The sequence below is a fragment of the Siphateles boraxobius genome, unplaced genomic scaffold (assembly GCF_051911475.1).
Source record: "Siphateles boraxobius isolate OS27281-9 unplaced genomic scaffold, OSU_SipBor_1 30, whole genome shotgun sequence".
Classification (NCBI taxonomy): Eukaryota; Metazoa; Chordata; class Actinopteri; order Cypriniformes; family Leuciscidae; genus Siphateles; species Siphateles boraxobius.
In genome coordinates, this window is record NW_027508920.1 from 11,520,171 (window position 1) to 11,544,213 (window position 24,043).

General features: G+C 36.3%; 1 protein-coding gene across 6 annotated transcripts in view; it reads left to right on the plus strand.

The window, feature by feature from the left end:
* Positions 1-24,043, plus strand: part of myo5aa (myosin VAa) — an 87,838-nt gene that overhangs the window by 48,815 nt on the left and 14,980 nt on the right. For 3 of the 6 annotated variants that reach the window (XM_077248218.1, XM_077248215.1, XM_077248217.1), the window contains exons 14-29: positions 2,008-2,091; positions 8,532-8,690; positions 8,853-8,950; positions 11,451-11,537; positions 11,635-11,743; positions 11,961-12,172; positions 13,000-13,156; positions 14,875-15,114; positions 16,735-16,983; positions 18,912-19,005; positions 20,511-20,659; positions 20,790-20,903; positions 21,089-21,226; positions 21,764-21,820; positions 22,246-22,485; positions 22,931-23,031. In XM_077248218.1, coding sequence (XP_077104333.1) covers positions 2,008-2,091; positions 8,532-8,690; positions 8,853-8,950; positions 11,451-11,537; positions 11,635-11,743; positions 11,961-12,172; positions 13,000-13,156; positions 14,875-15,114; positions 16,735-16,983; positions 18,912-19,005; positions 20,511-20,659; positions 20,790-20,903; positions 21,089-21,226; positions 21,764-21,820; positions 22,246-22,485; positions 22,931-23,031 — 2,288 coding nt within the window. Of the gene's footprint in view, positions 1-2,007; positions 2,092-8,531; positions 8,691-8,852; positions 8,951-11,450; positions 11,538-11,634; positions 11,744-11,960; positions 12,173-12,999; positions 13,157-14,874; positions 15,115-16,734; positions 16,984-18,911; positions 19,006-20,510; positions 20,660-20,789; positions 20,904-21,088; positions 21,227-21,763; positions 21,821-22,245; positions 22,488-22,930; positions 23,032-24,043 lie in introns of all 6 variants that reach the window. The other 3 variants (XM_077248214.1, XM_077248216.1, XM_077248213.1) reach the window with 2 other exon arrangements.

Sequence of the window (24,043 nt, forward strand, 5' to 3'; positions counted from 1 at the left end):
AAAAGACTCCTAAGATCCTAGGCCCAAAACTGAAGTCTTTGATTATTAGTTTGACATGTTCACCGACTGCAGTTTAATGACGGTTGCGATCACATTTTACCTCAGACAAATTTCTGGCAGTGTCAGAAGATTTGACACCCAGTCCTGTAGTGTGACTTCTCTTACGACAACTGTCAAAGAAAAAAACAATCGGAGCGGCAAACCTGATTATGCAATTATTGGGACAACAATAAACCACCACTTGCTCCACACACATCGTCTTTTCTTTCCAGTTTTCTTTCCAAAAGAAGCCATGATCCAAACTAACGCTAGAGATTGTCTTTGTTTGCTAGCCACCATTTATATCCTCATGTAAATGCAGCTCACGTCACTTAACGTGTCACGGATTGTTGATGTACAACTCCGGACGAGTCTTCTTGCATGCGTCCATTTTTAAAGCGTATTGACTGCCATACAGTCAGACATTTATGACAACTGAGATCATACAGTGTGACATGGCTTACAGCGAGGATGATGTTCGTACAGTCTGACAAACAACAGTCATACTTACTTTAAACCTTACCTTGATTATCACATAGATTATAATCGGATAATCTTGTACTGTAGTAATATAAAAATACAAAGGAAAAAAACATGGGGGTTGGGAAGGATCTGCAGGGGGGGTTTAAGTTTATAAAAAAGTAATAATTAACTAAAGCACAAAATGTGAAATTTTAAAACAAAAACAATCAAAATAAAACAAAAATATTAAATATTTTATTTGTTATGCTGTGTAGCTTCTTTCTTGTGTAATTCCACAAAACAATTTAAAAGATAAAAAAGAAGAATTAGTGAGAATCAATAAATTGTGAAATATTTACTGCCATTTTGTGAAAATTACGTCATCATGTAATCAATAGAAACGTAACTTTAGTCCAATTATGAGTATTTTAAAACATAATATAATCTAATTACAAGTATACTTTTGGAATCGGATTACGTAATCCAGAATTACATGTAATCAGTTACAACCCAGCACTGGTTATCATTTATTTAAGTAAATACTTGATCTCGGATGTTTCTTCTGAAATAAAAATAGGCCAAAATGAGAGTTTACAAAAGTAAAAAATCTTGGTAACACTTTACAATAAAAATCAATTAGTTAAGATTGCTATATCAGGTAGAATGAAGTTATTTATTCATAGTATTTATTACAGTTGGCATGAAATAGAAGTTAATATGGTCTTTTCTTCCACATTGTGAAATATAACTAAGTGAAATGGCTTCACGAATGAGAATGTAGGGGCGGGACATGATGTTATCTATCAGGAATTGACCCTCTTCACATTTACGGGTTTCTCAGAAGCGGAAGTCGTCATAGTTTAGCAAACTTCTATAGCGGTGAATGATAAACTACATTAAATAAATGTTTCTATGTTCCCATTTAAGCTTAAATGGCAAAAGAAAAATGCCACAACAGTGTTTGCACAACTTTCAAAAAGTCACACCCACAGCCGGTGTATTAGAAACACTCTCACAGCAGCATTAACTAGTTTTTTTTCTAATTGAATGCAAAGGTAATATAATAAAAATTATACTGAAAAAAATCATAAAAAAAAGGAAACTGACCATTAAACCGCGTCATCACAATCTGTGAAAAGGGTCTATTAATTAGATTGTTAGATACTTTTCGTTTGCTAAAATAACTACAACTGAAATAAAAATTGTATAGACATTAAAGAAATTACTGAAAATTACCAAAACGTTTTAATAAAAACAGAATATATTAAAAAAATTAAAACTCATTCAAAATAAGAATAAATAATATAATAGCATCACAGTTATAATACAATAACGCTGTGAAACCTTATTATACAGCGTTACAAAAATCTTTCAATCTAAAGACATCAAAAAGTCGAACTTTTTCAATTTGTAATTATACAGCTGTGAAGGAAAAAAAAACTATTCAGAGACTCATTCATGGATTTTGTTTCCTATGATAACCTCTGCTGTCTCTTTATCTGTCAGGTGGAGTATCAGTGTGATGGTTTTCTGGAGAAGAATAAAGATACAGTAAATGAGGAGCAGATACATGTTCTGAAGGCCAGTAAGGTGAGTGAAAACCTGTTCTCTGTATCCCTGAAAGACTGCTTTTTAAATGACTTCATCAGAAGGCCTTCTATTTGCTTATAAATAATGGCTTTAATGTTTAGTTGAAAATGGCCAGGAAGTGTTAAATTGTCCCTGTAATGTACCCATTCCATTAACCAGAAACTGGGAGGTTTAGTTAAGTGAATGCCTGTATAGTGAGAAATACCAGGCTTAAAGCCAGTGTTAGCTGTTACCAGGCTGTTTTCATCCAAGATTTTTGACTTTAAATGATGCTTAAAGTGTGAGAAGGTCAATGGCACGGTGCCATCTGCTGGTAAAGGAGTATTAGTGCAGTCCGTTGGCACAGTTCCAACATATGTACACAGCTGAGGGAGCATATGTTCATATTTCTAGCTCTTTGAATCCTTACATATCCTTGTTCCTTAGTTCACCGTGTTACGGTATCTTGAGTCACAGTATCTAAAGAACAGAGCTGTTTCTAGGCTCTAAAAGAGCCTGTGCATGACTCATCAGCTCTGACTGCTCTTAAATGACACCGGTTCAGAGAGAACGCTACTGCATACCTGCTGGTGTTATGAAGTCAATCCTCACCCGTCAGTTGTGCCTTCGTGGCCTGGGGTGTGTTCTGTGGATTTTTCAGGAAGGTATTCCAACATACTTGGTAACTGAGACACTGGCACGCTGAATGAAAAGCTCCATAGATCAGAGTTCCCCAAACTTATGGCTCATATGATCAAATTGTAATACCATAGCACTTTGATATAAACCATGGTACTGAATTATTTCAGTATTTATTGACCATCTCAGCTAACAAAAATATGTTCTACATTTGATTAACGTTCCCATTAAGTTAAAAAAAACAACACCTTTTTTTCTAAATGTTCTCTGAACGTTCGAAACGTCCAGATTTTTTATGTTTTAGAAATGTGTTTTTTTCTTGGTATTATGAACAATTCGGGAACATTCCATTTTATCATTCTGCAAACATTAAGGGAATGTTACTTTTGAGTGTTCTCTGAACGTTCGAAAACAAGTCGTCACATTTCAAAAAATGTTTTAACTAAAATGTTTGTACGATGTATAAATAACGTTTCTGTACTAATGTTTTGAGAAGTGTTTTGTGTTAATGTTTTCAGATATATTTAAAATATATATGTTTTCAAAAGCTTCTGTGCTTTTATCGACCTGACCTAACTGATAATAAAATGTAGGGGCTTCCCACAGTCAAAAAAAAAAAAAAGAATTATGTTTTCAGGTTTAGAAAAGTCATGGAAATTTATAACATTTTGAAAAATCCTGGACAAGTCTTGGTAGTTTTTATACTGACTAAGTGAACTTTTTAAGTGCCCTTTTGATTCTGTAAAATCATATTATTTTCATCTGTATCCGGGGGTTTCTGAATGCTCTCTAACGCTTTTTCTCCTCAGCGTGAGGCAGTAAATGTGTGCGGTAAGAGCAAACACATGCCGTACTAATCCAAACTGCCTGGGAAAAATATGAATGCCTCAAACTGAATTTGATTGACATAATTATTCTTTAAGTCAAGTATTATTTAAAATTAACAATTCATATCAGTATTAGGCTCTGGCTCTCTGGTGCTTTTCCAGATCAGTCTGTTTATTATCCAAATCCTTCACTTCACATGTTACACAGGTCATCTGTTTTTACCATATTTATGTTGCTTCACATTCATATCATTGATCATCTGTTCATATCGTTATGTGCGTTTGCTTACTTCATCTATTGTACACATTTATATTTGATTAGAAATTAGAAATAAAGCCAGACATCAGCTAAAAATTCTAAAACTTCTGAATATTTTCAATCATTATCCATTCATTGTGCCTTTCATTTGTTAGTCAGGACGAATTTTGACTTTGGCTTGACAAAGCCTGAAAATGTTCTGTTTCAGGGCTTGATGCTTATTTTTTTCCCCAAGGAGATATTAGGGCTGTCAAAAATAAAGTGTTAATTTCAGTGATTAAAGTACACAATTATACTTACTAATTGTAAAAATGAATGCATAAAATAAACTTAGTGGGGAAAATGAACTGTGAGCTCTCATTCAAACATAGAGAGCTGATATTGACCGAGACCGAAGCATCACTACTATGCATTACTACTCTATATACAACACACTATATTTAATGCACAGCTAAATGAGTTTATGTGAAGATTGTGTTCACTTAAACGTTGTTATAATATTTGTAAGCCTATTCATTTTTTTTTAAATGATGGCTTTTAATTATACTGTAATGTGGATATAATTACTCTTTTAATCCCTGTAGAATTTACAGTAATAGAGACATCAGTTGCAGTATTGGTATCAGTGTTACTGGCCTTCATTCATAATATAAAGATAACAAATATTTAAAATATACCATCTTTGTTGTTTCTACAATCATTTTGAGATTCAATATGAAAATCTGGATTACAATAGAAACATATATTACAACTTTGAATGTTAGGTGCGATTAATCACGATTACAGAATTGTTTTATTTTATTGATTAGCTACATTTTTGAATCAATTGACAGCACTAATAGATGTATATTATCTGAAGTGAGTCCAAACCTCTTTGATTCTTTTTGTATGTGGATCACGAAAGGAGAAATTTAGAATGATATTTGATATTTCGTTGTCAAGCGAACATGATATTGTTCAGAGCTGGTGTCTGAGCTGCTTTGCTGTTCATTAAGTACATTATATACATCTGTCTGATGTATCAGTATTTTCTGCATTTGTTAATTCTGTTTCTATTTTCTCATCGTGTCATGTTGTCTATGTGTTGTTTGTGAACATGACTACCTGTACCCCTGCAGAAGGTAAAATTTAGCATATACATGCTGTCTCTTAAGCTCTCTATCTATCTAATATCACTGCTGTCTAGTAGATACAAAAATTAAGATTGGATAGTTTGGATGTGTGTGCGTATGAGAGATGCGTGCGCGTGTGTGTATCAGCATGTGCAGTCTGCTGCTTTCTGCTGTGCAGGGCACAATCTCAATACTGCATTGATTCTGTCGAAAAATAAAACTGCTCCGAACACCATCCAAACAAACTCAACTGGCCAGACTGAATGAAACATCTGTTTAGTTGAAACGTTTTGAAATCAGCTGGACTGTTTGTCCTTTTCAGTACATTTTTGACACTCTTAAAAGGACAGTTCACCCAGAAATTAAGATTTAGTCATTATTCACTCACTTTCAGTTTATAGTGACCAGCTCAAAAAGAACAAAAGTGTTCGATGTGATCTTCATATGATCTTTATCTGAGAAACAGATTTTAGTCATTATTCTCTGAAAGTGTTTCCAACTGTTTTTTTTTTGTTTTGTTTTTTTGAGACTTTGATGGCATGTCGCCACAGAAGAAATGTTTGTTCATTTTTAATCATTATCGCTTGTTGCGATAGTCTGTGTTACACAATTGTTTTATTGTAATATAATCATTTAGTTCAGTTAGAGAACAGATACTACAATTAAAAACTGAACGCGTCTGCTCAATTCAGCGTGAGCCGAACGAGAGTCGCAGCAGAAGTCAGATTTCATTTATCACGTGACGAGAGAGAGGCGAGCTGACAGACAAGACAATGGCAGAAGATTTGGTTTCAAAACGAAATGTAAAAGCATCTATTTGGCAATATTTTGGATTTAAACCCAATGCTAATAGGGAACCTGCAAACATTAATGAGACAATCTGTAAGCTTTGTCTGAAGAAGTTGGAAAAGAGGGAAAAACTCCAACTCTTCAATCTGGTGTACATTGAGAGCACAATTAAGAGCTTTCCAGTGACTAAAAACTGTTGAATATAATGATAATCATGATAATATACTGTATACAGTATATTCATAGCCTTTTAATTTGATTGGCAGATGCTTTGCCAAAGCAATGGCTCACATCATTACATTAGAGATCTTTTATGTTATGAAAAGTGCAAAAATATTTTTAGCTCATTATGAAATTGTGGCGGCCCCCATGATCAAGGCAATTAATGGGTAAAAATAACAACATACAGTTTTAGAACAATAATACATAATGACGTAATTTTCATTTTTGGGTGAACTATGCTTTTTAAAAATGCAACAGCCAAAGGAATCCATATGTACTATACATAGACTAAAATAAAAAGTAAAAACAGGCAGAACATTAGAACAAAAAAATGGAGTTTGTTTGTTTGCTGTGTAAATTGGATTTAAATGTCATGATGTTTAAATTGTTGGTCCCATAATAACTTTTATTTTGCTTAGGCTGCATGCTGCTTAGTACCGGCAGTAGTGTCCCTCAGAATGCAAACTCTTAGTGATCAATGTAAATGAGACCCTAGGGACATTATCTGAGTACATGGCCCCTTCTGTTCATTAATATCCCACTGTATAACTTTATTAAAAAAATGCTTGGTTTGCTTGCCTTGACATGTATAATTAATTGTGCTTTGCTGGATTAAAATAAGTGATATTTAGTTCTGTTGACAAAGGCTACGACACACTGCTTTTGGAAGTGACAAATACTCAAGTGTCTCAAGCCTGTACAAAAACATGAATGCTAACCATTTAAAGGGATAGTTCACCCAAAAATGAAAATACTGTCAGTATTTACTCACACTAATGTTTTTCCAACCCCGTAAGACCTTCGTTCATCTTCGGAACACGAATTAAGATATTTTTGATGAAAACTGAGAGCTGGATCACTCCTCCATAGGCTTCTTCAGGGATTGAAGCTTGCCAGCCCCGAAAAGTCATTAAAGACATCGTTAAAATAGTCCAAGTGACTACAGTGGTTCAATCTTAAGTTTATCAAGCGACGAGAATACTTTTTGTTCGCAAAAACAAACAAAAATAACAACTTTATTTCAACTATTAATTTCCTTCTCTGTGGGCCTCTAGTCAGTTAGCGTGGTGTGATTGCGTAGAGCTACGTCACACGTAGGCTCACTATTGGCCTACGCTGGTCATGTGTGTGATGCGTGTGACGTATAACAAATGAAGCTTACGCCATTACACTAGTGAACTGACTCGAGGCCCACAGAGAAGGAAATGAATAGTTGAAATAAAGTTGAATATAATTGAAATAAATAAATTGAAATAAATAATTTTTTTTCGCACAAAAAGTATTCTCATCGTTTGATAAACTTAAGATTGAACCACTGTAGTCACTTGGACTATTTTAACGATGTCTTTAATGACTTTTCGGGGATGGCAAGCTTCAATCCCTGAAGAAGCCTATGGACTAGTATGGAGAAATGATCCAGCTCTCAGATTTCATCAAAAATATCTTAATTCGTGTTCGGAAGATGAACGAAGGTCTTACGGGGTTGGAACAACATGAGGGCGAGTAAATACTGACAGAATTTTCATTGTTGGGTGAACTAACCCTTTAACACAGTTCAGTTAAGAATTCAGTTGTAACTCCCTAAAGTTTCCAGGAGTGAATTCTCTTTTATAAAATGGATAGTTCCCATCCTGGATTATGATTGGTTTAGGCAAATTTGAAACAGTCATAAAATACTCCTGTTGATACCATTATATCAGTATCACTGCTGTTGTGCATTTATTTTATGAAACCTTGCTAGGAAAATGTATCAACCATTTTATAAAAGCAATGAGTTTCGTGAAGCCGTGGTTTACAGTGATTTTTAGAACAGCTAAACATGGGTTTTAGGCACTCTGCTCTTTACCTAACAACTCCCCTTAGATATTCTGAAATCACTGTAAACTACATCTTTTTGGGGCTTCTTCCTTTAAAAGAATGATTCACTTCCGTAAATAAGTAAACCATGTACAGAACAGGATTAAGCACTCAGAAGAGGAGTGACAACTGACTTTATTTGTAGCTGAGTCCATATACAAATTAATTTAAAGTCCCCCTGTGGTTAAAATCAAGTTTTTAATGTTGTTTATATGTCTATGTGGTGTTTTTAATATGCTTTAAGACAAACCATGTGCAAATTCATAAGTCACCACCATTGCTGAGTATTTCCTCCTTGAAACTGCAGTGAACCAAAGACAGTCTCAAAAACGCGGTTTGAAATCACTGGTGTTTCTGACATCACAAACTACCTTCTAACCAATCACGTCAATGTGTGATCATCAACAAGTGGATCTCTGAGCTGGTGTGAGTGGAGGCGGGGCTAATTTGCATATTCATAGAACTGCATATACAGTACTAAATGAGGCAAAGAATGTAGAGTCACATTCAAGCTATTTTAAGGCATGAATATTTTTTTTTTCAAGGAAAAACATTTTAATGTGTAATTTTGTTGATCAAAGATGAGTTTTAAGGGATACCATTATTGACTACAGGGGGACTTTAATTAAAACATTTTTTTATAAGATCTTCACTTAATTTCCATGTCCAAAAGTCTTTTGACTAATGATACAGTATCTGACCACTCTCTGCCCCACATGGCTTGTATGTTAAGTCTGTATTGGCTGTAATTCCCAGTTTGACCTACTGGTGGAGCTGTTCCATGATGAGGAGAAAGCAACGAGTCCAACCGGTGCTGCTCCTACCACTGGAGGACGCACTCGCCTCAGTGTCAAACCAGTCAAGAGCAAAACTGGCCAAGCTAGCAAAGAACACAAGAAGACAGTCGGACTGCAGGTAGAAGCCTACTCTTATTTGTACTTTTATTGAATATCTAAGTACATGAATTGTATTTTTGTGTTAAACTGTATAAATAAGCAGATTCAAAATCTGAGATAAAAAATACCTCAAGTTTATGTTAGGATTTTAATGAATGTTTACTTTTCTATCTCTCTGTAGTTCCGTAACTCTCTGCATCTGCTGATGGAGACGCTGAATGCGACTACGCCGCATTATGTTCGCTGCATCAAACCCAACGATTACAAATTTGCCTTCACGTCAGTTTTTCATCAGCTTTCTGTCTCTCTCTATATAATGTGTTCATAAGTTGAGATTCCCTGATCTTTCGGAATAGATTGTCAGCTTATTAATATGTAGATTCAAGTGGTGTTCACTACAACAGAGAGCAAAAAAAGTCATGGTTTCACTTTATTTTGATGGTCCCTTTAACACATTCTGTTGTCTATAAGTAACATTGCACCTACATGTCTACTAACTCTCATTTGAGTATTAGTAGAGTAATAGTAGTCTGGTAGGGTGAGGGTTAGAATAAGTTGACATGTAGTTGCAAAGTTACTTATAGTCAGTAGAGTGTCTGTTGGAGGAGCATCACAATAAAGAGTTTGCAGATATGAAGCAGATAGTCTACTAATACTCTTACGAGAGTTTTTTGACATGTAGTTGCAAAGTTACTTATAGTTAACAGAATTTTCAAAAGGGACCATCAAAATAAAGTGTTACCAAAGTCATTAACATTGGCATGTAGCTTAGCTTTCTCATAACTAATTTAATAATAATGCACAAATAAATTTGATATTTAAAGTTGGTAAAACCAGTTATTATTGAGAAAAAAAAATGCTGATCAAGAATTGCCTTAGGACAGTGGTTCTCAACCTGGGGGGCCGGGGCCCACTAGAGGGCCTCAGCAAACTTGCAAGTGGGCCTCAGGATGATATTAAAGTTAGATGATTTTAATGCATGAATAATATATTATTAATTTAAATACTTTTATCTAAATTACAAAGCTACAAATGAACACATAAAATCAAAATGTAAATTTCCCTCAATAACTGTTGTTTTAATACAGAACATAATAACAAAATGAAATCACAAAATTAATTGTGGTTATATAATGATATATGTTAAAGCTGCAGTGGGCAAGATTTATTTTGATCATATTCACTGAAACCGACACTATGCTCCGACTGAACAACATAAATCAGACGGTTTTAGAAAAAGACCCACGCCTCTACCTCCACCTAGAGCCTGTTATTTGTTTTGCAAAAATCCACTACTCCCAGTTATTCTGGTCCAGTCAACGCAGGGCTATGTGAGATCTGACTGTCAATCACAGTTCGTGCACACGCCACAGATCCCCCCCTCCCCCCTCACGCACGTTACAATATACACGCACTGACGAGCACAAACTCGATGGAAGGGTGCTCGGTGGTAGTGGGGGAGGGGCATGAGAGTTGTAAACATTGAACATTTTGGCTAAGTCCCCTTAATCTGCCAGACTTGCCGACTGCAGCTTTAAATGAACCAACAGCAAACATAAAAAAGATAGGATAGGCCATTTTCGGAGAGGCTAGCAATAGCAAGCTAGCTTTAAAAGCATAAGATCCCACTTTCCCTTCAAAGCGTCTCCAAAGCCACGCCTCCTTCAAAGCACATGAACGCATACAACAGGGAGAAAATAAAAGAATCACGAGAGACGGCATTAAACCGTCTCATGTCTCAAAGCGCAAAACATTGCAATTATAATGAACATAATTTAAAGAGCTGTTACTTGTACCACCTGACTGCTGTAGATTAATTTCGGCGTTGATAGTGTTGCCATTGAAATGTATAAATTCAAGTCACAAACTGCTCCGAGTATAACATCATGGGTCTCCGTTTCTTCCATCTAAATTACAGTAGTTATGGCGTGAACGCAGCATAAGCTTGCTGTTTTGGTTCAGGAGGAACTATAAGAGGTGGCTGGCTGCTATTTCTGTTGCGGTGCTCAGTGACTGACGTCTGTCTAACTCTAACTCTAACGGGCTGATGACGTGTGATGTCTGTGCGAGCAGGGTGTGTGTGGGTATGAATATACATGCGTTAAAAGGCACTATAGAAGGTTGCATTCGTTGGACCGAATGCACATATAAATACATTTAGACAACTTAACTTAGTGATTGCTATCAGGATGTGAAGAGACTTTTAACCAGCATAACAAAAAATGTTTCTGAAATAAATCGCCTACTCTGCCTTTAATTCAATACATCAATAAAAAAAATAAAAAAACAAGCCTCTGTCGCAATCACAGCTAGTACCGGAAATGTCTTAACGAATTTGAAAAGGGGGGCTTTGAATATTTTGTTGTACAAAGAGGCCCTACAAGTCAAAAAGGTTGAGAACCTGGAATCAGATTGTTTTTCTCAGAATCGAGAGATGCATAAAGATTCCCAAACCTACAAAATTTCCCTAAGCTTTGTCCGGCATCTTATATGAAGAAATGTTACCTATATTAAAGCTGCAGCATGTCATTTATGTGCTACCTGCAGTGCTAAACAGAACTGCAAAAGGTAGCATAATTTCACTACATATCAGAGTGTGCCAATCATGCCCCAAAAAGCTGTCTAGGTTGGCAGCTCACTAGTTTAGACAATGTATAGGCCTAATATTTTTTCTTAATGAGATTTCATTCTAAATATCATTTTGAACTGTGTTTATGTCAGTAGATTTAGCAGAAGTGGTTGTGATTCTAGGCTGATATCAGATTTCTGTCATTACCAGGTTTGACCCCAAGAGGGCAGTGCAGCAACTGCGTGCATGTGGAGTTTTGGAAACAATACGCATCTCCGCAGCTGGTTTCCCATCTAGGTACAGTGAAGATCTGTACATTACCATAATGAACTCCCTTTTGTCAAACACTTCCTGACTGTATATTTGTGTTTGCATGACTACTTTTGTTTGTCAGGTGGACGTATCAAGAGTTCTTTAGCAGGTATCGTGTCCTGATGATACAAAAAGATGTTTTGACGGACAGGAAGATGACCTGTAAGAACGTTCTGGAGAAACTTGTGCAGGTACAAGAAGAGGACAATTCAGCTTATAAAACTATATTTATACTCTGTGTGGACTCATTTGACCTGATTAAAAAAACACTTAGCAACCATTGCCCTGAAAACCACCCAGAATTTTTAGAATTCACATTTTCTACAGAAAATTTAGTTGAAGGTAAAGTTTAACAGGAATGAAAGGCTGTTAATTCTCTCTCCATTTTTGTTTTTGTCCTCTCAATAGGATCCAGATAAGTACCAGTTTGGCAAGACCAAGATTTTTTTCCGAGCGGGGCAGGTTGCGTACCTGGAGAAACTGCGTGCAGATAAGTTGCGTGCTGCCTGCATCCGCATCCAGAAGACCATCCGCTGCTGGCTGGCGCGCAAGAAGTACCTGCGCATGAAACATGCTGCCACAACCATCCAGAGATACGTCCGTGGACACCAGGCCCGCTGGTGAGGGGGAGGGGACTCATCTCATAGTGGGCAGAGCCAGACTAAATTTATGAAATGCAGAATCATACAAAATAAGATGAACCGGAGTTTCTAGAATGCAACAGTGCCCGTTCACTTTGACTTCGGAGATGGTTCCGGAATTATAAGCTATGAGTTAAAAGCTATGAACCAAACCAGCCAGCCCAGCTAAGGAAAATTACAACATTACAAACTCTGATTTGAAGACAACAAAAAACATTATTTTAAAAGACAAAGGCACAAGACTGTGTACTTTAATGAGGGAAAGAGCAAAATCGTATCACGTAAATGTAGTTGAATCACTTTCATCATAATTAAAATGAAGTATAAAACTATTGATTTAAAGATGTTGATTATTAATATATATATATATATATTACATTTATTGCAAAATAAGCATACATTTACAATTAGCGTTGGGAGACATTCACTGTGCATCATGGTAGTGGGCGTTTGCTGCAGAGATCTTTTGGTACAATTTTCTCACCATGACTCTGATTGGTGAAATTTTCTTTAGAATCACGGGTAATGTAGTTTTTCACCAGAAATTCCTCTCTTAAACCCCATTCTTTGGAAAAATAGGTTCAAATAATGCAAACTGATGGATTCAACAAAAGCATATGCCATTAATTAACAACATTGGAACTCACAGTATATCTGTCTTTAAGGGTTTATAAGTCATTGTTAAAATATGATTGGAATTCTTACTTCTGGGAACCCAACTATTGCACTCTAAACTGTTTTTTTTTAGTATTTAAGTGGGGAGGATTACATGCGTTAACCTCTACGTTGTTCTTCCTGACCCACAGTCTTGCAAAATTCCTGCGTCGCACACGTGCTGCAATCATCATTCAGAAGTACCAGCGCATGTATGTCCAGAAAACATGTTACAAGCGCAAGCAGGCTGCTGCTCTGGCCATGCAGTGCATCCTCAGGGCCTACATGGCCAGACAACTGTACAAAGCGGTGAGGAGGAAACCACACATTATAATACACTTTTACACAATCTCACATATACAAGCCTCACAAACACACTGCTAACAATACACTCCTAACACTTTTATTCTCAATATTGCACTTTTATTTACATGCACCTTTGCATTTGTAATTAAGTTCTGTTTTTGATGTAACATTTAAACAAGCTGGGTTTCATACTTGCATGCATCAGGGTAACATATGATGTTGGCAGGGTGGTTTATAATTAACACACTAGAAACCAGTGTATTATTTCAGGCATTGGACACATGACCTGTGAAAGCGGCTGACTACACCCCTATGGAACTGAACGGGGTTAAAAGTGCAGTGGATTAAACACACAGGAGTGACTGGTCCTAAAATTAGTCAATTTAATTTCTATTACACTACTGTTTAAAAGTTTGTTCATTTTTTTTTTTTTTTTGTAAAAAAAGTTTGCTTTTACTCTGCAAGGATGCAATAATTTAAACTTATTATTCATCATAGATTCCTGAAAAAAGTGTATCACGGTTTCCACAAAAATATTAAGCAGCTCAACCATTTTAAACATTGATAACAAGAAGAAATGTTTCTTGAGCATTAAATCAGCATATAAGAATAATTTCTAAAGGATCATGTGACACTGACGGCTGGAGTAATGATGCTGAAAATTGAGCTTAGCTATCATTGGAATGAATTCAATTGTAAAAATATTTCGCAATATTGTAGTTTTTCCTTTTTTATGTAAATGCATGATAAATAAATGCTTGCAATACATTTTTAAATAAATGCAGCCTTGTTGAGCATAAGCTATTTAGTTCACAAACATTAATAAATACCAAACAAACTTTTGAACGTTAATATGTAAAATCTTCAGTTTACAATATAATTTTTTTTTCCCAATGTTTTCATTTCAAATTTCAAACATTTGATATAAATGTTGATTTTTATGAAATAAACTGTATTTTTTTTATCTCCAAAGTATTTGTAGCTTATAAAAGCAAACAGAATAAACAACTAATATATGAAATTAAAGTTAAACATCAATAAAACATAAAATATAAAGAGACTTTTGGCACCCAGGTGTAATCTGTAACAGCAGAAAAACGAGAATAAATCACAATGTGTTTTGAAATATTGAGGGATTATTTTAAATGATGAGTAATTGGCTGCCAAGAGTATAAAACCATAACGTTTTGTGTGTTTGGTTCCACTCTAGACTTTTTGAAAAAAGCACCTTCCAGTAAAAAAAAAAAAAAAAAAAAGAACAAGTAATTTAACTAAGAAAGTAGCAATTCTGTTTCATCCTGGGGTCTTTTCTACGAATTATTTAGCTTCAACCTAGTGTTTTGCTGGCTTACTATTTTGAAGCCTCTGGAAGAGGATGAAGTAGCACAGTGTTGTGATGACCTCATGTCTCTTAGCCAGTGTGTTTGGTCATGTGATCTCACAGGCAGCAGGTTGTTCCAGTGTAGGGACTGTCCCACTGATGGACCACAGCAGCTGTGGCTGTATTATTACTTACTCTCTCTCACTCCTCTATTTTCCTTTGGTCAGAGCTCTTTTGATCAGCAGTGGATTATCGAGGCAGGATGTGTAATATCTGCAGATTAAAAAGGCAGAAGGTGTGAGAGAGAAAAGCGATTTGAGAGCACTATGTCTTTCTTAACTCTTTTGTATAATTGTGTTGTTTTCTCCTGTTCATCATGTGTTGTTGTGTGTTTGTTTAGCTTCTGCGTGAGCACAAGGCCATCATCATTCAGAAGATGGTGCGCGGCTGGTTGGCGCGGCAGTGGTTCAAGCGATCGCTCAGAGCCATCGTGTACCTGCAGTGCTGCATCCGTCGCATGCGGGCCAAGTGGGAACTCAAGAAACTCAAGATCGAGGCGCGCTCGGTCGAACACTTCAAGAAACTCAACATCGGCATGGAGAACAAGATCATGCAGTTGCAGCGCAGGATAGACGAACAGGTACCACACTTCACACTGAGATGATGTGGCCTATTGTGCCTCATTCAAAAGTTCAGTTAATATGAATTCTGAGTAGCAAAACAAAAGTTACTCTTTTGTATATCCAGCGTAAAACTAAGCCAGTGTGAAATCGTAATGCTCGTTCCTCGTCTTCTTGTGCATCAGTGCACTTAATTCAATAAAAAAGTTTGTCATCATAAATCTTTCAAAACGTAATAGCTTACTCCACCCATGAAAGAACTTACGCCCTTTTACTTTTTTAGCTTCCTTCCATCCAACCAGCTGTCATGTAGACCCTGCTTTTCCCAATCAAATTCTACCCTTCTTTTTGTCCTGTGAATATCATTATTCAGTCAAAAAAAACATCAGTTTATGGAAGGAAACTGAGTTACAATCATGCTTTCATGTTGACTTTATGATGTCAGTGTTAATTTGTTTCTTGCTGATTTTAGTTCCTTTAGAATGAGTCATAGTGTGTTAGCGGTGTATGATAACATCATTTAGATCTGGGCTTCCCTGTGCAGAATTTTTGTCTAAAGCCCTATTCGGACTGAATTAGTTTAACATGTAGAGGTGGGGTAAAGTAATTATTACCAGATCTTCTCAGTGATATTAATCCCGTCCGAATGTGCCATTTTAGTAATCATAAAGATTACGCCGACTTTTACCATCTATAAAAAGGTCAGGAAAATTACCTCCGGTAATACTAATCCCGTGCGAAAACGCCCGCTGTAAATATGTACGTACATATTCCGTCATTTCCTGTTTAAAAGTAGTTTTTTAAGTATGGAGGCGCTTGAAAAAGCATTCCGTTGCATTCTAGGCGGTGGGACAAGACTGTGGCGAAACTCTAGTGTTTTCCGCATTCCATTCAGATCAAAAAGAAGGTTGAAAGCACTTGATAGAGGCACAGAAGTTCTTTTAGATTTTGGTAAGTGCCTATTACCAACATAATCCAGTCTGAATTTAATAAATAAATCGTTCGATCGGACCTAACTGTTATATATAGGTTGTATATAGATTATATGTGTTTGTGCACGTGATATCAGGAAGCAATGTAATACACACATGACGACAGGGAGGTGACAGCAGTGCGTAAATCGAGTTACCCCTCCCACTTCTTCTAGTTTTAGTGAGATTTCTTATCCCGTTCGAATAGGCCATTCATACTAAAATTACATTAGTCTATCTACACTTGTAAAACTAATCCCGTCCAAATAGGGCATAAGTGTGTGTTTATGTAGCGGTCAATGTAATGTACTGATTCTAATGACAATTAGAGGTTTTAATTGAAAATGTATCATCATATGATGAAAAAGTACAATATAGGTTCAATGTCAGTTTGAAGTTTTTGTACAGTGGAGTTTAAAAGTCTGAATCCATGTTGAAAAGGAATTTTATTGGGACATTGCAAAATCCTGTTTCTCCCGAAGTTTAAATTAAAGTTTTACTCCAAAGCAAAAACACTGCAAAACACAAAGAATGCTATGCCGTAGAATAAAGATATTTAAGATAAATTCACTAAAGTAAAATTACTCTTATTCAATTTTTATTCCCCAAAAATATTCCCCAAAAATAGTACTTAGAATGAACTGATGTTCTGTTTTGGTTTTACTCTAGAACAAGGACAACCGTTCTCTCAGCGAGCGTTTGAATGGTCTAGAGATCAGCCACGCTGCAGAGTCTGAGCGCATGCGTGTGGAAGTCCACCGTCTGCGAGGGGCAGAAGAGGATGCCAAAAACAACGCCAACAAAGTTGCAACTCTTCTGGAGGAGCTGGAGCGACTGCGCAAAGACCTGAAGAACACACAGAAGGAAAAGAAAGCCATCGAGGACTGGGCGAAAACCTACCAGGACGAGATGGAACAGGTGCTGCACGTTCACTTGTGTAGTTGTGTGCAGCTGTGATGTGCCTGTACTAGTGCGATGTTCAAAGCACTTTTCAAAAAGCTGAGGGTTATTCACTTGGTAAATCCGTTAATTTGTGTCATTCATTTCAATGAACTGAAAACTAACAGATTCAATGATGCATCGAGTCATTACCCAATCCTGGGCTACGGTGAAATCCATTTTTTATGCCCCTGCCTCGCTAACTTCCATTTGTCTCGTTCACTCGGGTGTACGTCATTGCTAACATTGAGTGCCCACTACTAACTTTTTATCCTTATTGATTTGTTTTACGGATCATTCTGTATACATGCTTGGGCTGTTGGACAAAATATAAAAAATGACACAATCGAAAATGATAACAATAAAATGAGCTATAACTGTGTAAAAAAAAGTTTAAGATCGCTAAAAGTAATATGCCGGTAAATGTCAAAAATAACTCAATTTTCCCACACAACTCTAGTGTTTGATATTAAAGCGCTATCTGCTGTGGCGTAACAATGTGGTCATTGTGGTCTATGGATCTCCCTGGTGTACACATGAGTAGATTCACTCCCTCTGACAAAATTGAGGGGTCGAGGGTCTGTCCAAATAATACTTTCTTCGCCCACTTGACGAAGTCGAACGCACATCAAAATGGCGGTGGGGATTCCCCCGAGGGGAAGTGCATAGGGAAGTGTACTATATGTCTAAAAGTGGAGTTAGACGCAGCCCTGGAAGTCAATTCATTCAGACCGCTTAAATTCACCAAAATTCACTGATGAGTTTGAGTCGTCTCCCAGTGGTGTTCCTTTAAGGGTTCATTTGAATGGCTCGTTTCAGTTAACGGATTCATAGAAAACACGTTCATTTGATTCATTACTCAGTAGTGTTCCAGAAGTCAGTTAATTCGGATGGACATGTCAATTTACTGATTCAAAAAAGTGATTGTCTTTTAATAATTAAATGTACCACACTACATCCATGGTTCCAGTTTCCTAAAGTTCTCCCGTACCATTGAGTGATTTACAAAACCTTTGCAAATTAGTTTAATAGAATAATTACCGGTTAAAAAAATGTCTAAAGCAGCCTTCACGCCATGTCATAATTACCGCAATTACACAATTTCAACTTGTAAAAAGCATTCATGTTCTCGTGGAGCTCATAATTACAGCTTGTAACATGGCAATTGTTTGAGAGCTCTTACTTGTACCACATGACTGCTGCAGATTCATTTAGGCGTTGATAGTGGTGCCATAGAAACGCATAAAACAGCTCTGAATGTAACGCCACATGTTGTCATCTTGAGACTACGGCAATTACGACATGGCGTGAATCTAGCATTAGTGTCCAAGTTATTAGTGTATGACTCGTGTATATAAATTAATAATTTATATAAGTGTGTGTTGATTTGTTCCTACAAAACCTCATTGATGGTGTGGCATTACATTAGCAAATTCTCCACAATAGATCCTCAAAAAAGTCAAGTTAGACCCACAGGTTACCCACATTCCCCTGCTTTTTGACAGTCCTCCTAGATTGTAGAGCCCTCTAAAGACACAGATATACTCCTGTTTATCTCCATATTCAGGGATTAGAGAAACACTGCTTTAAACCTGGGAAGAGAAGTGACCTGTACATTCACACAGGTGAGAGAGAGATAGAGACTAGCGCTCCGCACAAATGTTAGAAGTAGTTTTAGGGTGGTACAGTAGAGGAATAGAACGATTCACAAAGCCACAATAATACAATATTGAATGTGTGTTGAGTAAATGAATGTTTCCCAGTTAAACCAATGTTCCCGTTCATTACAAGCATCTGTGACACGATGCAGATTACCACAGCTAATAGTTTTTTTTTTTCCATATAATCTTTTAAAGACTAAAATGGCATGCAGTCGACTGATTCTGTTTGTGTAATATTTGTGGCAGATGATCTCAGAACTAAAGGAGCAAAACCACCTGCTGAAGAACGAGAAAAACGACCTGAACCGACTGATCCAGGAACAAGGCCAGCAGTGGACAGGTAAGCAAAAACTTGAATATGTCAATGTTATTCAATGTATGTGCAAACTCTTTAAAAACAGTGTTTTTACATAAGGTAGAACGATTTAATATTTTTCAAGGAATATTTAGTCATGTTAATGGCATTTTTTAACTCTGATTGTATTCGTCTGAAACCAGAATGTCATATACATCTAGGATGACATCAGGGTGAATAAATCATGGGCTTATTTTCATTTTTGGGTGAACTATCCCTTCATCCCTCATCATTTATATGCACCAGTATAGCATTATATTGTAATAAACATCACTATTTAACTACAAAATGTTACATTATGTTGATGATTTGGTTTCATTTGCATGGACTTTTAGTTTGTGTTGCATTATTTCCTGTGTTTCCTTCTATTATCATGGTTTCTAGTTTGTGTTCATTTATTGTCATATAAATGAATCAAAAAAAAAAAATATATATATATATATATATACACACATCTACATTATCGGCTGTTTCTGTGGTCTACATAAACATAAATATACATAAACCATCCGCCATATTGGAACAGTCAAAGCCTGTCCGTCAACACCCGAGAGGAATTGACTGCATTTGCAGCCATAATTAGACGCATGTCTGGATATCTATATCTTCAATAGACTTCAGAAGATGTTTTTACTAAACGAACACAATACAACAAGACAATAATGGTATCGTTTTCAAAAACTTGCACTTTGAAACCCATTTTCAAAAGTTTGCTTTTTCAGGCCCTAAAAACGCTGTTGTCGTGTAAATAAGTGACCCAAACTCATAAAATGTTTTCAGTTTTTATATGAAAATGGTGTTGTGTAAACGGCCCCTGAGTTCATTGTCTTGGATGTTTCACACTGTTACGTGTCTTCTGTGTTTTTACCTTTTTTTGGGGGGGTGTGTCTTTATTTTGATATTGTTTATTAAAGTAGTTTGCTGCGTTTAGTTCTCCGCTGCCTCATCTCATCTTCTTCAACCTATCATTCTGTGACATTTTTACTAAAACAATTTAAGCATGTGAAATGTCACATGGGCACTCACTGTGAACATCTTTGAGTCATGGTTGCAAATGAATTGTTCAAACAAACAATTTTATTACTGCATATCGTCATTGTGCCAAATCTATTGAGGTTTAAATCAGACATTCTATTTAATATTTCTGTCTCAGCGCTGGTGTGAAACTTCTCAGTCTTTAGGAAAACGAATGGCCAAATAAACAGCACATCATCAGAAAATGTACTATTCCGATAATATAAAATATGAAAAATATTGAAAAAATAATCGGCTAGTCTTACACACTGCTATCCCTAGTGTACACTCAGATCAAAAAAAAAATCCTTTATAAACAGTGTCTGTCATTTCTGTGTGTGCTTTCCTAACATGATACTCGTCCCTGTCCTGTTGCTGTGTCGACAACATGAGTCAGATGATTGAGTAATTCAATATTGGTTGACTGTTGTTTGGGTATGTGTGTGAATGATGTTTAACATGTATGTGTTTTATAGAGAAAATGCAGAGGGCTCTGAAGGAGGAAACCCAGCAGCTAGAAAACGATTTAAACGAGGAACGGTCTCGCTACCAGAACCTCCTTACCGAACACCTCCGTCTAGAGGAGAAATACGACGATTTGAAAGAGGAGATCACACTTGCAGTGGTGAGGACACGATCATTTATGGATTACTTAACTTAAAATCTTGATAATCAACTAATCAATGGGTATTCTTAAAGATTAGGCTCAGATCCAGCACACTCCTTTTAGTAAAAGGGTCCTTTCTTTCTTCTAGAATGTTCCAAAACCTGGTCACAGGCGCACAGACTCCACACACAGCAGCAACGAATCAGAATGTACCTACAACTCCGAATTTGCCGAGTCTGAGGAAGGATCCCGCGGAGGGGAGGTGAGAGCAGAAGTCATTTAGATCATTCATATTACTCAGTTGTTAATTATTTTAAATACATTTTAGGCCAGTTAACTAATTTCTGATATTCTTTGGCTTTTGACGTTATAAAGATCCTAGGAATAAAACATAAAATGGCACATATTGTGGATATAAAAAAGGGATGTGTTTTATTCTCTCCTCAGGATGTTTCCAAGGCGATACTGGACATGTCTCTGTTCCTGAAGCTACAGAAGAGAGTATCCGAACTAGAGCAAGAAAAACAGTCACTGCAGAACGAACTCGATCGGAGGGAAGAGCAGTTTCAGCGGGCCAGAGCTAGGGTATACACACACACACACACACACTCACACTCACACACTTTACTCTGCTTTTTAAATGAGAAAACACACACACTTTACTCTGCTTTCTAAATGAGAACATACCATCAATGTTTGTATTAAAAGTTAAATATAATCTAAATCTCCCTAACCCAGATATTATATAATCATTTATTTATATATGTACTGTATATGTATGCTCTGAAAAAAAAAGAAGGGACCTCTGCAAAATTAGTAGCAATAACTAGTTTTTCTGGATTTACTTTTTATGTTTGAGTAAAATTAACCTTTCATTAACTCATGTAATGTTTAGGTTTACAGTTTTTCTCTGTAAAAGATCTAATGGGACATTTCATGTTCATTTTATAAATTTAGTTTTCCACCGTATATAGTAAGGGAACCTGAAGTTACCAATTAAGTTTTTACCATAGAATTTTTACAGGCTTTTAACTTGAAAATGATGATATGTTGTTTTCAATGTATAGCTAAGTTACATACACACTGTTACTGTAATTGAAATTGTGTTTTCTTGTTGGCCAGGATGATGAGGAACATAAGAAAGCTCGTGGCGCTGAGCTGGAGTATGAATCTCTCAAGGTAAACACACGCACACACACGTAATAATCGAAATAAACTCAAAATGCTCTCGTTACAATTCTCCACCAGATTTACTATGCTACACGCACGCAAGTCCACACTAACTCAAGAACTTGCGTACACGAGCTGAGACCTGACGTGAGATTTGATCGTAGCCCACACTACCAGTAAATATTTAAATGTCAATTTATGGCAATATCATTTTTAAAAGATATGTTTTTAGTGTGGTCCTTGACCAATACTTATGAAATTACACCGGTGTTGAAACACCTTCCTGCTGTCGTAGCTGGATATAGAACAAAAATTGTCCAGTACAATGGACGTGTGAAATGAGGAAGATAAAGCAGTGTAGTATTATGTTATATAGTAATATTATGTTTTTTTACATGTATAAATGTTTTTTGTATGTTGATAATTCTCTTCAGCGTCAGGAGTTGGAGTCTGAGAATAAGAAGCTCAAGCATCATTTGAATGAGATGCGTCAGTCTTTGAGAGGCAGCGCTGAGGCCGGTTCCGCTGCTCCGGGTTCTCCTCCGTACACTGTCCTGCTGGATCAGCTGAACTCCTCCAATGAGGAGCTGGAGGTGCGGAAGGAAGAGGTGCTCATCCTGCGCTCTCAACTCGTCAGTCAGAAAGAGGCCATGCAACACAAGGTCAGACACAAAGCCTTTCATTCTTACTTCAGTTTTTGTGCATTCTTAACTGTCACTAACATTTTCTCTTCATAAGTCTTGTTAAGATTTCTAACTTCATCTCTCCTTTTGTCCTGTGTTGCACTCACATCAGGATGAAAAGGTATGTTGATCAGACAGCAGAACAATCATTTACATCACTTCCATCTCCATTTAAGTCTCTATAATGCTAACGTTTGCTGTCGTTCAGAGTTTGGGAAGATATTTTCGAACATTAAGAGTTTGTATGCCATTTTGAAATTCATTTATATGAAAAGCACAAACGTTGTATATTAACTTTATAGTTTACATGTTTAAACATCACTTTTATTAACTGAGAATGAAGTGAACGAGAAATGGTTCTTGTGATGTGTCTTAAGCTCAAAAGTCAATTAGTTCATGGATTCAGTGATTTATAACTACGTCTGTTTGTGTTTAGGCAACCATGACTGAACCTTTGCCGTACATTGAGGATGTGCAGAAGTTGACCGATGCCAAGGAGATCTCCCAGGCCTACATGGGTCTCAAAGACACCAACAGGTGCAGTGCTTCTCTTTACATTTATTCCACTATCAGCAGTCATGTGCTGAATCACAAATCCATTACATCTCATATACGTATATGTTGTGTGAAGTCCTGTTCTCTGCCCTACTCATTGTGAAGTCTTCATGTCTTGCATCAGAGGTTCTTAAACTTTGATTTTCATCCCCCAGGGGGCTACTACTTCTAATGCATCAGTATATAATGATCTTTATCAGAAATTGTACCCCAAAATGCTGTATACTACCATTCAAAAGTTTGGGGTCGATGTTTTTTATGTGTTTGGAAAAAGTCTCTTTTGCTCACCAAGGCTGCATTAATTTAATCAAAAATGCATTTTTTTTTTTTTTTTTTAATGGAATTTAATTCTGTGATTGAAGACTGAAGTAATTGCTGCAAAACAGTTGGCTTTGCAGTGTCACATGACCCTTCAGAAATCATTTTAATATGTTTAATATGGTGCTCGAGAAGCATTCCGTCTCATTATTTGTGTTAAAAATAGTTGTAAGTGATCATTCTTGATGAATAGAAAGTTCTGATGAAAGAAAAGTTTTGTAACCTTATACATGTCTCATTAAATTGATCAAAAGTTGCATTTATAGTGTTTTATTTCTAAACAAAACTATCTTTTTTTTTATCTTCTCTGACCCCAAACTTGTGAACGGTAGTGTATATTACATAAGCTTCTAATAATCTAATAGACTATTACTTTTTTTAAAAAAAAAAGTACATTTTTCTTCTTATTTTACCTGGATGTGAACCAAAAAGTAATATTAAAATATAAGATATTCAACAGTAATAGAATTTAAATATGACTCGATGCATGACATTTAAAGCCATTGTACAATAGATGATACATGCCCACTTACACAGTCATCATGGTGTAACAGCACATCAGTTGAATTCTATATGTTAATGTGGCAAGTTGTGATGTGTTTTGGCACCCGTAAACAACCTACCGTCACACTGCGCTTAAGTCAGGTTTGGCGTGACATGTCAAAACTATATAATT